General features: G+C 40.2%; 2 protein-coding genes across 4 annotated transcripts in view; one reads left to right on the top strand and one right to left on the bottom strand.

Annotated features, from left to right (window-relative positions):
- The window catches only part of gdpd5b (glycerophosphodiester phosphodiesterase domain containing 5b), a 37,116-nt gene extending 27,733 nt beyond the window's left edge, over window positions 1–9,383 (top strand). Inside the window, exons 8-18 of one of the 3 annotated variants that reach the window (XR_004336547.1) lie at window positions 208–353; window positions 1,228–1,310; window positions 2,340–2,490; window positions 2,991–3,212; window positions 3,309–3,466; window positions 3,563–3,710; window positions 5,382–5,464; window positions 6,083–6,097; window positions 7,320–7,432; window positions 7,632–7,924; window positions 8,029–9,383. Coding sequence is in view for 2 of the 3 variants with exons in the window: in XM_032545042.1 (XP_032400933.1) it covers window positions 208–353; window positions 1,228–1,310; window positions 2,340–2,490; window positions 2,991–3,212; window positions 3,309–3,466; window positions 3,563–3,710; window positions 5,382–5,464; window positions 6,083–6,097; window positions 7,320–7,432; window positions 8,029–8,111 (1,202 nt within the window). In the remaining variant the exon portion in view is untranslated. The remainder of the gene's footprint in view (window positions 1–207; window positions 354–1,227; window positions 1,311–2,339; window positions 2,491–2,990; window positions 3,213–3,308; window positions 3,467–3,562; window positions 3,711–5,381; window positions 5,465–6,082; window positions 6,098–7,319; window positions 7,433–7,631; window positions 7,925–8,028) is intronic. The other 2 variants (XM_032545042.1, XM_032545043.1) reach the window with 2 other exon arrangements.
- Window positions 9,384–9,595: 212 nt separating this feature from the next.
- hspa13 (heat shock protein 70 family, member 13) lies at window positions 9,596–14,268 on the bottom strand. The gene is made up of 5 exons (XM_032545044.1): window positions 14,244–14,268; window positions 13,803–14,143; window positions 12,910–13,123; window positions 12,606–12,773; window positions 9,596–11,484 (listed from the first exon to the last, which is right to left on the bottom strand). The coding sequence occupies exons 1-5, from the start codon at window positions 14,266–14,268 to the stop codon at window positions 10,904–10,906; spliced, it is 1,329 nt and encodes a 442-aa protein (XP_032400935.1). The 3' UTR covers window positions 9,596–10,903.
- Window positions 14,269–15,447: the final 1,179 nt, after the last annotated feature.

Raw genomic sequence — 15,447 nt, 5'->3', positions numbered from 1 at the left:
TAAATGCCTTTAAGATGCACTGTAGCTGTTCTCCTCCATGTTAACAAGCTGTTTACTGTATCTTTATGCCTATGTACAGATATGACAGATATCTGTTTCCTTATCTAACTCATGTGATAAATGCAAATATTCCATACCTCTAAGAATAATCTCTTTATTGTCATTCTATGGATACCATCTGTAAGTGCTTGTTATGCTGTCTGCCAGTCTTTCAGGTGGTGGTTGTGTTGCTGTACCTCAGTGTGTTACTAGGACTCTACGTTCTGCCACTTTATATCTCCTCCCCCTGCATCATGGATCCCAGAACCCTTAAACCACGGCCAGAGGTGTTTGGCCACCAGGGAGCCCCCATGGTGAGTCCATTCAATTTTGGTTTACAGAATGTGTTAAAAGTAAAACTAAACCCTCAAATATCTCATTTTTTCACATCTTTTTTGGTATATATTATTGTTATTATTTTTTGGTTTAACTACATTAGCTTCCTAATTAAATAAAGTAGCCAACAAATGTATAATGAGGAGTTGTTGCCATTCCTGGTCTATTGAATAAATTGTTGTTATGCTGTATGATTTCTAGAGAAATGTCTAAGTGATTGTAAATTTCCTGTGAACAGATTTAATATCCAGTGGAAATATTTTTAAGATTATGTTGAAGGCTCAAAATATCACAAAAACTTAATTTCGATTTCACATTCGACACCTCATGGATTGATTTATTGCTGCAGAAGGATTTATGTCTCCGGCGTGCCAATGACTGCTCTGCAACACAAAAGCAAGTTTCTAAAACTAGTTCCTCACATTAGGACACACCCTGCTTTCTGTGGTATTTCTGCAAAAACAGATCGATCCTCAGTGGAATCTAAAATTAGGAGTGCCTCTGCAGGCCTGGGAGATTAAAAAAAGGCAGCTCACATCACAGGACTCAGTTTCCCAGAATGACTCATTATTGATTGCAGCGGCATTCCTGCTCCGTGCTTCACAGCCAGTAGCTGACTACTGCCAGGGTCTCAAAGGGAGGGGCAGTTCTAAGTGATGTTTTAGTATCGATCAGAACATTGACCTGAGTTAAAGAGCAATCCACAGCACACATTCCCATATGTTCACTGGAGGAAATGCATGGAATAGCATGGGAACAATTAGATTTTCTGTTGTTTTTTGCTCCATGCCGTTAACTAAGACATGACCTACTTGTAATGACTCCATTTTTTTTTGCCGACTCTGTGTCCAGCTTGCTCCAGAGAACACGCTGTGGTCGTTTCAGCGAGCTCTGCAGATGAACGTCACTGGACTGGAGGCTGACGTAGCCATAAGGTACACACTCAAAATGATCGATAGACAGCAGTACAATGAAACCACCAAATAAATATCTGCTGAGCTTCCTGTTCCCCCTGTTTAGGCTCCATACATGGTAAATGGTAAATGGCCTGTACTTGTACACCGCTGTATTTAGTTGACAGGACTCCGAAGCTCTTCACACTATATTCAGGCATTCACCACAGAAGTGGTTAGCTACATTGCAGCCACAGCTGCCCTGGGGTACTTTTACAGAGAAAGATTTTTACCATACTTGCAGATGATCAAGTATTAGCAAAGCTTTAAAGAGTTAAATAATCCAAACTAAAGTTGAAATTTAATTGTGCTTCTGTGATCAGAATTACCTTAGATATCTATTAAAGATGTATAGTTACCAGATTTCAAATTAATTTTTTTTATGATTCTTACCAAGATCAGTCTTTCCATGTTAATATAATATTGTGTGTGTAGGGGAGCAGTCATTACATAAAAATGTTATGTCTCTGAAATGTCTTTGCTTATTTTGACCAGCAGAAGAAAGTAATTAGTTACATTTACTACAAGTACAATTTGTCTGTATTTAGTAATTTTTTAGGTATTTCACAAAACCTCAACTTTTACTTGAGTATGTTGTGACAAAAGTATTTTACTTAGTTATGTTTAAAATCATATCTGCCAGTGAGTAGAAATTAAGGCACAAATAATAATAATTGACCATTCTGCTGTTTATCAGCAGGTAAAGGAATGGGGAGTGACTAGCTTCATATCTGGGCTTTCTTTCCTTTCCTGATTCTATTTATTCCCATTCAATATTTGAAATTCAAATTCTGGAATCATGCTTTTGCCTTGGATAGGAAATAATGCAGAACAGGAAGACCTGTTTTCAGTATTTAGTGCACCAGCCTGAGCTTGAATGACATGACCTTCCAGCTTATAACCTACAGCCATATTGAATATAATGATTCAAAATATGGACAAATAGTAGCGTGTGTTACACTTGGGAGTTTGTTAAAGGTTTGAACTTTGTATTCCTCATCTGATGACCAGTGTGGACGGCGTACCTTTCCTAATGCATGACCTCACCCTGCGGAGAACCACAAACGTGGATGAGGTTTTTCCAGACAGAAAAACAAAAGCAGCTTCACGGTTCAACTGGACGGATCTGCAGCAGCTCAACGCAGGAGAGTGGTTCCTCAAGGTACTTCCTGGTTCCTAATATACACTAAACGTGATTTATTTCTAAATTTATTAGTGTTTTATTTGTGTTTATTTTGTTGTGTCGTGAAAGCCATTAACCGTCTGTCTTTAGCACAGTGTGTTCTCACTCACTGATCCATCATGTTCCCCTTAGGGTTTGTGGAAATTCAGATATCTAGTTAAGCATGAATGCAGAACTAATTTAGGAGAACCGCTGCCTTGACCTCAGTAGATTTGTTTGACATTAAGTTGTTGTCACTAAAATTTATTATAGTTTTGGTGCGATAGCCAAGATGCATCAGTTGAATTTTTCAAAGTGGGTTATGCCTTTTTCATTACTGCTCCTCATTCAAGAAAATGTTGCTGTATTCTGTTTGGTCTTTTTGGTATCTGTTAAAAGTCTCATTCTCTGAACCAACCACAGAATTGATATATTATAGAAAATGCCCTTTCTTTAAATTGCTCTTAAATCCATGTGCTTTGCCCATCTTCTTGTTTTAGAATGACCCCTTCTGGACCGCAAGCTCCATGTCCCAGAAGGAAAGGAATCTCACCTCCAAGCAGAGGGTGTGCAGCCTGGAGCAGCTTCTAAAGATGGCCTCTGATCACAACATCACAGTAGTTGTCAGATTGCGGAGGCCTCCTCGTGATCACCCCTTCAACTCCACATGGATCAATGAGACGCTGCAAGTAGTGCAGAATTCTGGACTTCTTCAAAATCTGGTATGAGGGAAATATCTGTAGCTTGGGAACAGTTTTCCTGACGCAACCTGTTTTAAAAATGCTGTCTCTTGTGTTCCCCATCGTTGTTCACGTTAGGTGATGTGGACTCCGGATGATGAGAGAGAGCAGGTGAAGCAGTGGGCACCTGGCTTCATCCAGACCTCGCTGGTGAAACGCAGTCCAGAAAATCTGCACAGCTCTGGCATCAGCGGGCTGTTGCTCAGATACAACCAAGTGAACACTGATGAAATCACGTAGGTCCACACACCTAGCCCTGATCGGTTATCACTTCCAGAGAAGATCTGACTGTTTGCCAGTGGAGCTTCTACGAATCTTGTTGTTGCCTGCAGAAACTTCTCCAAAAACAACATCAGCCTTACTCTCTACACTGTCAACGAGCCGTGGCTGTTCTCGATGCTCTGGTGCAGCGGCGTGTCAGCTGTCTCCTCAGAGGCCCCACATATCCTCAGAAAAGTGCCTTCTCCCATCTGGCTCATGGTAAGATGTTTCCCTTAGATATAAATATGGCATTGGGAGCCATTTTTTTAAGTCACTGATCTCAAGGCAGGAGCAGGACACGGATGGTCATTCAAAAAAATTATTATGAAGTTTAAGAGTTTCATACAAATGACAAAAATTAAATTTTTGCCAAGAAACTATGGAAATTATTCTCACTTAATATACTTCTTCACAGCTTGGAAAAAAAATATATAATATGAATGAAATACATCTTATGAATAGCAGGTTGGTCTAACTGAAGTGCTGTCAGATTGGGTCTGCAAATCCCATTATATTTAATCTTTACTAAGTATTTATTTTCAAATGGCACATAGTTGTGTATTTGTTTTTCTTGTAACATTTTTATGAGACAAATATAGCGCACATCATTCAGCTGATCATATTTATTTCCTGTTCTGTGCCTGGTGTGCTGTCATTATCTGACTCGTTAAGAGTCCCAGAGAGGAGAATGCTCAGCTCCTGGGCTTCTGGATCATTCGTCCACCAAAACGTCCCTCCATGAGTACACCGTGTCTCTTTGACCCGCTTTCCTCCAGCTCCATGAATCCATAATGTTTGACCAGTCTGTCCATCTGGTCCAACATATGGACCCCTTGCATGACGTATTGTGGACATGACCCCTGACTTCCTGCTGTGGAGCTCAGGGCGAGTCTAGTCTGCTCTAGCATCTGAAGGGCTGTCTGTCAGTTTGAACCGAGATTAAAGCAGTTTTAAAAGCAACTCCTAACTTCCTCTTCCTGTGTTCAAATGAAAACATGCAGTGACTGGCACAAGAATTAATACCCCCTGAACTTTTTTGCATTTTCTTTCATTACAGCCACAGTTTTAAATGCATTTTTTTCTGTGGTTTAATGGGATAGACTAAAGCAAAGTAGTGCAGATTGTTACAAGTTGAGGTGAGAGGAAAAGAAAGTATTTGTTTTCTTTTTCTTGCTTTTGTATTCAATCCTCTTTTCTCTAATACCTATAAATAGTACCTGTCTGAAGACAACTATTTACTGTTAGACAGCACTTGAGACTGAGGTTTATTGGCATTGCGAAATTCCATCTTAGTAAGGCGCCACAAGACTAAAATCAAACTTTCTGGCCTACATGCAATGTATGTAGCAAAAAACAAACACTGCCTTCTCTGCTGTGAAAAAATGGTGGCAGCATCATTCTGTGGGCGTGCTTTTCTTAATCAGGGGCTGTTCAGAGTTGTAGGGAAGTTGGATGAAGCTAGATACAGGACAGTCCTGGTGGGAAAATCTGTTTAAAGAAAGCAAAGGACTTGAGACTTGACAATGAGTTTATACATCCAGATCTACAATGAACCGGTTTATTTCAAAGCATATTCATGTTAGAATAGTCCGGACATAAATCCAAGGGACAATTTACAGCAAGATTTGAAAACTGATGTTGCCAGATGCTTTCTGTACACTCTAAACTAATTTGTGACATTTTTTGACATTTTTATTTATTGTTTTCATTTCAAATCACCGCCTCCTTCTTTTAGTAAGTATAAAAAAGATCCAAGTATACTATAATGTGTCCAATTTGAGGTTTTGATGTTGGTTTGCGCAGATAAAATCTATTTTGGAAAAATGGCTACATCTGGTGGTGGACTCTATAAAATTCAAGTTTATGATAACTGCATGTTTGTGTTTTCAGAGCCCAAGAAATTACCGGCTGATATGGGTGTCTGCAGACCTCATTTCCTTTGCTGTAGTCATAGGAATATTCATTTTACAAAAGTAAGTACAACATATCAAACATGTTCTGATATGATTGTTGTCAAAACAAGTGCACATACAAAAGTGAAGGTTTTTCCATTTTGATGTTAGGATTTTTTCCACATTTACAGCTTAGTCTGACCCAATGTGTCACATACAGCTAAAGGACAGCAGACTGTCTGACTTGATTAATCTTTCTTTTACATAATAGTTGCTAATATTGGTCTTTAAAGTAACGACTGGAGAACGTTAACGCTAATTTACTATGCCCGTTTTTTGGTTTATTAGCTGTTGCGGCTGCCTTCTTTCCTCATGTTGATGGAAGCTTTAGATTAACCCTCAACACTCCTGTGTTTGTGTTTCTCTGAAAACTGATTTTGTTTGTTTTGGTGATACCTGTTGTCACCCGGTTGGATGGAGAGCTTATTCACCCCGCCCTCCCTCTCTGTCCTTGTAACCATCCGGTACAAGTGTGTTTTCTGCTTAGCTTCTGCCGGCATCTAAACTGACCTCTCTTTTCTCCCGCCTTCTTTTGTCCTTTTTTGTCTTTCTGCCTTGTTCTCTCTCTCTCTTTTTCTCTCCTCTGCCTGCCGTGCATGCTCTCCTCCTCTTCTGCTGCATTCTGGCATCTTCTGTCAGCTATCACATGATCAGGTAACCGGGTCACCTCCTCTGACCCACAAATCTTCTCCACTTTTACCCCATTTCTGTTCTTGCAAACCCACAGTTATTTTTGTTTGATGCATTTTTTACCTTTTGGCACCTTGTTTTTCTACATTGTTGATCTCCTTGTTTATATAAAATCATATTCAGAGTTTTCTCACAATCTCCAATTCCACCATCTTTCTGTGTTTATTCTCATCTTCATCAGCTCTACTACATGTGAATATTTGTTGTTGCTGCCTGTTTTCTCAACCATTTGTTCCTCAAGGGAATGGAAAATCAATGTTCCCAAACCTCAAAGTACTATTAGAAAGAAATATCTCATGAATATTAATGTATTGGAGAATATGATCAAGATTAGCTTTTACCCATAAAAGCTACAAAACAAATCAATTTAAAAATTTGTTAGAACAGTTGTTTTCATTAATGTAAAGGTCATGTTGTCCCACATGGACTCGTAATCCTTAATAAAACTGGGAAAACCAGAAACCGCAGCTGCACAGAAAGTCCGTTTATTAAAATGTTCAGTGCTGCTGAATAATGCAGCGTATTCTCAGCGGATGGGCGGCATTATTAATTGCTTCGCTTGCGTAATGCCCTTTCCCTGATTGTTGTTTAATCAAGCATTAGTTCTGTAAATTAGGAACCATTGTGTGAAGGTCTTTGACTCATGAAAAATCTCTTTGAAGAGCCTGAGAGCTTATCCGCTGAAAAGAAGCAACCCAGAACGTTCTACAGAACGTATTTATTAGCATTAGCATGTATTAATTATTACCCTGTTGAAAACAGGGTGTGTTGTATTAATAGTGGTAAAAGAATTGTGTTTCTAGAGTATCTTCTTAACAGTTTAGTTATTGAAATATGGGTGTTTCATCATAGAAATTACCCCTGTGAGAAATTTCTTGTGTTTTTATCAACCTTCATATCTCAGATCATCAAACAAATTATGATATGAGATAAAGATAATACTTTAATCCACCATCATGTTTAACAGACATGTCCGCAGACACCAGAGAACTTTTTCCAAGAACAAAATCTCACAGCCAAACCTGAACAAAAATTTAGGAATTATTTAAGAGATTAATTTGAATATTTACTGGTTCCAGCCCGAAGCATTTCCCTCATGTTCATTTTGCAAGAAGAGGAAGCAAATCACTTGGAGTTGAAACCAAACTTCTGTGTGATTTCTGACCAAACTTTGTGACCCGTGCAGGTATCGAATGAGCGGCATACGCAGCTACAATCCTGAACAGATCATGCTGAGCGCAGCGGTCAGGACGTCCAGTCGAGACATCAACGTCATGAAGGAGAAACTGATCTTCTCCGGTAGGATTCCTGCTGCTGGCCTGAAAAATACTTGCTTACTTGTTGATTTGGGTTCCTGAACTGATTTTTTTTTTTCCCCCCAAAAAAACATTTAAATTCTTAACCTCACCAGTACCAAATCAGTTGGAACCCCTGTCAACCTGCATGTGCGTGTTTGTGACTGTTGTCGCTGCTCTCCTTCCTCTCTTCCATGTTAAAGCTCAGCCTCAGTAATGGCTCCCCCGTCAGCATCCTTTGTGTGACGTATCGCCTCCTGACCATCCTACCTCGTCCATTCTCTCCGCAAGCAGTGACTGTCTCCCCTTTCCACCAAACATTTCCTCATCGCTCATTAAACCTCTCTGCCTACTTTGCCCCTTTTCCCCCTCATCCATCCATCCATCATTCCATCTCTTCGCACTCATCTTCCCCCATAAGCCTCCTACTGGGACATAGAGTAGGAGATCTTATAGACCAGTTTGTCTAGACAACCTGTAGCCCTGGGGAGCAAAAGTAAGTCTATGGAGCGAGTAAATGCAAGTAGGAGTTAAGAAAGTTGCAGGAGTTAATGAACGCTGACTTTTTTTTTTTCTTTGTTATCCTCTGTCGCCCTCTAGAGGTGAGGAACGGTGGCAGTGCTGAGGAGCTGTATGAAGAGCAATGCTTTGACTCCTACACCAATCAGAGTATCAGCCAGTGATTTCCTGCTCCGTCTGTCTGCTGTGGTGACGCAGGAAGCGTCATTCCTGTAAACGAGAACTCTCAGCCTCCTGAGCTGCTGGAAACGCCCCGCTGCTTCTCTGTACGCTCTGTAAATACTGTTTCTGTTTCTCCTCACTGACTTTACATTTATTGCACAAGACTACACTCACTTGTTTTAAGCTGAATCCGATGATTCCTACTTCAATATCTAAATGTTCAGGGGCTCCCCATCATTTTTTTTTTTTTTTTTTTTTTAGTAAAAGCTAAGTTTCCAAAGCAGTTAATTATTATATTAGGATCTGTAAATGTTATGGCAGCATGATGCTCCTGCCTTCAGTCTCTGCTGTAGTTCATAAAATTAATATTTATATTTAAAGAGATAAAACTGTTTACAGACATTTTGCCTTCTCCTCCATGTTCACACGGTGCATGTAAAGTATTTTGATACTCCCCGCCTGGCGTACTTCTGATCACTGGATCCAAGTGTTGGAAACTACTGGACTTTGTGTGAGCAGTGCTCCCAGCAAAACCAGAACTGGTGAAAAATGGTTTCTAGGGTTAAGATTTGCTTTTTCTTGGTTAATTGTTCGTGTTTCCTTTTGTAATGTGTTCAATATAATGTATGGATTCTGACTGGGTATATTTTTTTTACCTTGTGTGCAGTGTTATGATGAATGTGTAATCATAAGGATAACTTATCGACAATGTGACACTTTAATCATTAAGATGAACAGGCTGGCCTTTGATTTGCTGTCATTCTTTGGTATTTTCATGTTGGGAAACGTATTGCATGTGACGCCTGGTGTAAATACTGTACTGGAAAATAAAGTGAAGCTGGTTGAAGGGATATTACATGTTAAACAAGCAGAACATACTGGGAAACCAGTCGCCTTTTTTTCATTGTGTATTTTAGTTTGAGTCCTGCGATGCGACAGACTAACATTCATTCTGATTGTTCCACAGATAATCTCCAAATGATGCCAGTTCCATGAAATGTTCTAAGTAAAGAAAATCTTGACTTAAATTAAGTTATATTATTGACCCTTGGTTTTATTGTCATGGTTTGAGTGACACAGCCGCTCAGAGGCCTGATAAAGTTATAGGCTGTATCTATTTTTTAAAGCAAAAATAGGGTGCACAATTTTGCATTTATTGTGAATAAAACCTCCAATCTTTCCATAAGGGGATACAAAAATTTTTTGATGAGAAAAGAACCTAAGAATTTAGGAAGAAAAAGCATGGTTGGATTGGAAATAAAGTCTGCAAATACATATATTTTGATTGGACAAACATTTCAGTACATCTATACAGACTGGTAACACTGCATCACACTCCGAGAATTAAAGTTGGATAAATGAAATTTATCTTCACTTAATGTTCACCTTTGAGGTTGGAAGGAGAGCAAAGGGCTGCCAGTGTGTGATAAGGATTGCATGGGTTACAATATGGTTGAGGTTTTTGAGAAAAGGCCATTAGACTTGATGAGGAATGACATTTTAATGTGGAAAAGCAGCGAGTCACAGCAGTTTCCCTTCTTTATCAAGTAACTTCAGTTTGATCCTGAAAACTTCCAGTACAAAAATAAATCTTAGGTCTTGTATACAAGGGCGTGTGTGATCTTTACAGTTTCTATACAGAAGCTTATTCAACATGAATTCAGGTTATAATTTTTTTTTTCTTTTTACAAATTAAGTTTGGCAAAAGATACAACGCTGTGATGTTTTACAGAAGGAATGTTGGGTTATTTCTGAGGTCCTGGCTGAGGCCTTCTACACAGGCAGAAAAGCTCAAATCTGGTTTGTAAAAAGATACATTAAACACAGGTGGAGATTAGACATAATTTCACAAAAATGTCTGTTAAACATTCTGCATTTAACAATATTATACAAACAAGGCACTGATGAACAACACTTTGGTCCCTCTGTTGGACTGTCAGAACTGAGCTTCAGCCGCCAAAGCAGACAGTCCAACACCAAGCTGATGTGTTTACAGTGTGTTATTGCACAAAAGAAGAAGAGTTAGCCAACAGGTATGAGTCAAAGTGCATCAAGTGTGTCTTTTCTACTTTACTTAGCGGCAAAATAAACCATGGCACTAAAACGGAGAGCATTCTGGGACAATCCCTCATTTGTTACCTGAAAAGTCTGGACCTCATTGGAACACTTGAGTTATGAGGGAAGTAGTCCCCTCTGCAGAGAAACTTTAAATGAACTAAGCGTACCGCCATATTTTAGGTTCCAGTGATTTGCAGTAAACCAGCGGTATGAGAAGCGCTAACATGGAGCGAGGCTTTCACACAGATTAGCAGCTTTCTGAAAAAAACACCAACACGCAGTGTGTCAGCTTGCAGATGGAAGAGCAAAAGTCCATTGAAAACACACACACACACACACACACACTCAGAGAAATGCAACAAGAATAAATAAATAAATAGATGAAAAATCTTCTGGCTAGTCTTCAAAGTTTAAATAAACTGCTTCCTGAATGGTCATAATACTTCCTGCTACAGAGCAGTGAACACATCTAAACAGGTTGTTACTGCTGAAGCCGAGTGTGCAATAAACGCAAGCATGTCTTTAACTCACCTACACAGGAAATGTGTTTCAACACATTTTGTTTGTCACTGACACATTTCTCACTCAGGGAGGAAACAGAAAGTTCAAGAAGAAACACGTTTGGCTTGCAGACAGAAACATGATGCTCCTTGCGTCGGCCATTTCTCTCCAACCACCAGGAGCGTCGCGGTGGACAGGAACAGGAACCAGCAGCCTCCCTCCTCCTGATTCAGGATCAGCTGAAGTTCGTCTTACGAAGGTGTCTGTTGGGGATTTCTATGGCGCTCACCTGCAGCGGCCAGGAGCCGCCCATGATGCCGGCCTGGATGGCCACGCCCGTGACCACAGCCAGGTCGGGGTCCACCGACGTGTTGGGATCCTTCCCAAAGTACTCGCTGATCAGCTTCCTGATGCGCGGTATCCTGGTGGAGCCTCCCACCAGAACGATCTCGTCCACTTCCTCTTTCTGCAGGTGGCCCTCGGCCAGCACCGTCTTCACTGGGACCAGGATCTTCAGGAAGAGGTCCTGGTTGAGCTCTTCAAACAGCTGGCGACTGACCTCCACTTGGAAGTGAACCGGAGGAGGAGCTGGACCCTCTGGGGACCCAGAGCCATCGTACGCGCGAAGGTGGAGGGGAACGGAGATTAAGGCACTGGGGTGGAGGGTGAGGTTGAGCTTGGCGGCTTCCACAGCCTGTCGGAGACGGTGGATGTCCTCCTTGAGGACAGGGCCGACGCCGAACTGCTGCCGGACTCGCTCGCTGGTGTACTGCAACAACCTCTGGCTGAAGTCCTGACCTCCCAGCTTGTTATTACCTGCAAATAACATTATTAAAAAATCATATATTTATTATTTCATAGTGATTCCACATGGAAAACAAAGTGGTATTGCACCTTATTTCCACACTTTTGTGAAAATAAAACATTTATTTTTAATGTATCTTACAGATTTTACCGATTTAGTTTTTCCCCTCGTGTGTCAGATAATTACTAAATGATAAAGGACAAACCTGAGTAAAAACAAAGTTTGTAAATTTTTTCCCCACCATAAAATTCAAGCATTTTTCAAGCATTTCCAAGGTAACTTTTAAAACTTTTCCAGCAACACGCTTTGGAGATAGAGCAACAGAGAATCCAGTTTCAATTTACTAATATATGACATAATTTATTACTGTTCTTAATAAGGCTTTGTCGTAATATTCTACACAGCAGGGAGAAGGTAAACTAAAATACGACAAAATTTAATGGTTTGAAAATTATGTCACACCCAACACACCTGATTTAACAAAAACGAAGAAAAATAAAATCATCCATTTTTTGTAACTTTAGCATATAAAAATGTAGTTGATTAATGGGCTTATTCATCAATTACACAGATGAATATGTTATTGAGCCATAAGGAATAACAGAAATTCATCACATTGTATAAAATGGTTTGTATAAAGGTAAATGGCCTCCATTGTTTCACATTTCTCCATTTGTGAATAACAGCTCTTAGTGGTCGACTGGATTCCCAAAAACAACAGAAATGGCTACATAGTCAATGATTTGGATTCTCATCTGTTACTGAATTTCTTTCAATCAGTGCTTTATGAAATCTTTTAGCCCATTTCATGTTGTAAGCTCTCTTAAAGTGATGTGTTGATTCTACAGCGCTGGCAGTAAAAAGTCCTGGGTTAAACTTGTGAAACTGAATTCAATGTGGATAAAATAATTAAAATATGATTTAACAAAGAGGGTGATTACTTTTCCACACACAACCAGGTAGGTTAGGAGAGTTTTTCTCTTAACAAAATCCATCAATTGTGAAGCATGTAGGTATGAAAAAAAAAAAAAGCTACATTATAGTGTTTAGCATTCATGCAATGTTTTTTTTCCACAGCATTGCATTAATTTTACATGCTGTACAGTCGATTAGAAAAGCTGTAACCAATTACCTGCCATTGCCCTGGTGAGAAACATGCCTCCCTGTTTATTGAGCAGAGACACATCCAGAGTCCCTCCCCCCAGGTCCACCACCAGCACATTGAACACGTCCACTTTGTGCAGGCCGTAGGCCATGGCCGCAGCCGTCGGCTCGTTGATCACACGCAAGATCTCCAAACCTGTCAAACCACGACCAGACAGTCAGTATTGCAATTAGGCCACAATAAGCCTGAAGATTACACAACTAGACACTTTAGGAACAGAGCAACATCAGGTGCCTTGTGTGGCTTTAAACTGTCCTTCTGATCACCTGACCTGCGAGGTTTGCGGCGCGGACCGTGTAGTTCCTCTGTCGCTCGTCGAACTCTGCGGGCACCGAGATGACGGCCTTCTGGATGGACACGCCCAGCTGTCGCTCAGCCATCTTCTTTAACCTCATCAGCAGCCTGGAGCCGATGAACTCTGGGCTCACGGTGAAGGTGCGGTTGGTGGAGATCACAAACTCTGCACTTCCATTGTTGTTTACCACCTGGAGGACAAAGTGCGGGACAGAGGAGGGAAAAGAAAGCTTTTAGAAAGGAAGGAAAATGCAAGAGCAGAGGCTGTTCGAACTAAAATTATCTGAACGATGACAGGAGCAACACTGAGCTGTTTTGGACAGCTTTAAACTGAATTTATTTGATAATTCCAGTGGGTTTCAAAAATATTCACGACCAATTGAACTTTTTCAGATTTTCTCAAGTCAAAGCTATAAACTTTAACTATTGAGATTTTATGAGGTAAACCAACACAAAGCAGCCCAGAACATAGACGTTTGCTGTGCTTTTTTCTAAACCTTCAAAAAATACATACATACGTATACAGTATGTAGCTAAAAAAAAAGAAAAGCCTTCCCATATTATGATGCTGCCACTGTCGTTTTTTAAATACAGGACGGTGTGTCCAGGAGGATGCATCGGTTTTGTCTCGCATAGCTTTTTGCATATCGGCTAAAAACTTGAAGCTTTGCCTCACCTGACCAGAACATCTTCCACATGTTTGCTGTGTCCCCTTCAATCTCTACACTTTAACAATTTTTAAACTTTATAAATCAATGTATGCATTGATATATTTTAAAAGGACCAACAGCTGTTAAGGTTCATGTACTTTGCCAGCAAATACAGTAACCCAAGCTTCCCCCGCGTATAATGAGCCCCAGCTTGACCCACCTGGAACGGGTACCTGGCGCTCTCCTGCTCCAGGACATCCGACTCAAATATCTTCCCAATGAACCTCTTGGCATCGTATACGGTGTTCTGAGGGTTGCTGTCCGCCACATCCATGGCTTCGTACCCGGCTAGCACCGCAGTGCTGGTGAACGAAACCGAGCTAGGGATGCTCTTCCTCCCCTCCTCATCTTCGATCACCTCCACCTCCCCGCTGCCCGGGAGGAAGACTCCCACCGAGCAGAAGGTGGTGCCCAGGTCCAGGCCGATCACTTTGGGTTTGGGGGGAGGCAAGTACTGCTGTCCCAGATACCCAGCCAGAAACAGGGCCAGGATCACCGAACCTGCGGCAACGAAATCGAAACGGGTATTAATCACAGGTGGGACAAGAAGCCGAGCCTCTAATGAGTTGTAGCTTAAAAAGCTGTTTATTATTAGACTTACCGATCATAGAAATCTCCCCGGACATTGTCACAAACACCTGGACCTTACAGCAAAGTCCTAAAATGTCTCTAAAATGGAAACAGCGGTTCTGACAACTGGACCAACTGAACTAAAATACACGTCAACATTTTACTGCTCGCTGTTGATTATGGGTAATGTAGTTTACAGTTATTACCACACACAAGGAGCGTAGCTCAGCTCATGATAGCTACTGACTACGACTTCCATCAGCAGTAGTGAGAAGGCAAAGCTCGTGACGTTTTACGCGCTCTCAGCCAATCATCTAGAGACATTGAAAGTTCGCGTCATGTGTTGCATTTACAAAACCTCGGAAATGAACATTTTAACTCAGTTAATACCGTTTTAATGTTCGACTTTAATTTCTAAAGATGTAAACTTAGTCAATTAAGGTGGTAAATCCCAAAATACATTATTATTATTGTATATTATCAGTATAATAGTAGTAGTAGTAGTAGTAGTAGTAGAAGTAGTAATGTTGGATATCAAACGACTTAAGTAAGCGACAAACGGGCGAAACAACCAGCTGGTAAAGCCGAAGCTTTTACTTAAAGAAAAGTGGGGAAAAGGAGGCTTTGAAATCCTGGAAAATAAGTTATTTGTATCGTAGTGTCACCTTTACTAGCAAACAAAATCTCTTAATTTAAAATATTTTATAGATGTCACGCTGGAAGAATCTTGTTCAAGTAACTGGGAAACTTTTCCATTTTAAGGTGGAAATCCAATAATCGAAATTGGAATCCGACTTCCTTTTTACCATTAAATGCAGCAATGCAGCAATTATTACTGAATGATAATTCAGTAATAATTATCATTAAGCTGGATAAAATGTTACATACTGTTACTATAACTTGCACTCTACTACTATTAATTGTGGATAAAAATCAAAAACAAAGTTCAAGGTGAAATGAATGAAGGCTAAAATATAACTGAATATGTTTTATTGATTTATTTACAAAAGGTTGTGAAAACAGATAAATACATATGTACTTAGCGTAGGGTTTAATGTTTTACAAATACACAAACAAACAATCTCATTCAAACTCATGCTCAAAATAATACATCTATTATGTACAGCTTGTAATATAGACCATCAGCCAGACACATTCACCAGAACCACCACATTCAGAGGAAAGAAGGAATGAATTCAGAGGGCTGAGCTGGGCCTGGGTGTGATGGGAAATAT

The sequence above is a fragment of the Xiphophorus hellerii genome, chromosome 18 (genome assembly GCF_003331165.1).
Source record: "Xiphophorus hellerii strain 12219 chromosome 18, Xiphophorus_hellerii-4.1, whole genome shotgun sequence".
Classification (NCBI taxonomy): domain Eukaryota; kingdom Metazoa; phylum Chordata; class Actinopteri; order Cyprinodontiformes; family Poeciliidae; genus Xiphophorus; species Xiphophorus hellerii.
Note: the sequence above shows the minus strand (reverse complement) of the source record. Positions and strands in the feature narration are given on the sequence as shown.

Excerpts from the sequence above, each read along its gene's own strand:
- hspa13 (XM_032545044.1), bottom strand. The coding sequence starts at position 14,268 with ATGTCCGGGGAGATTTCTATGATCG. Across the intron at positions 14,144-14,243 it reads CGGGGAGATTTCTATGATCG|GTTCGGTGATCCTGGCCCTG; the intron begins GTAAGTCTAATA and ends TCGTTGCCGCAG. Across the intron at positions 13,124-13,802 it reads GCGCCAGGTACCCGTTCCAG|GTGGTAAACAACAATGGAAG; the intron begins GTGGGTCAAGCT and ends TTTGTCCTCCAG.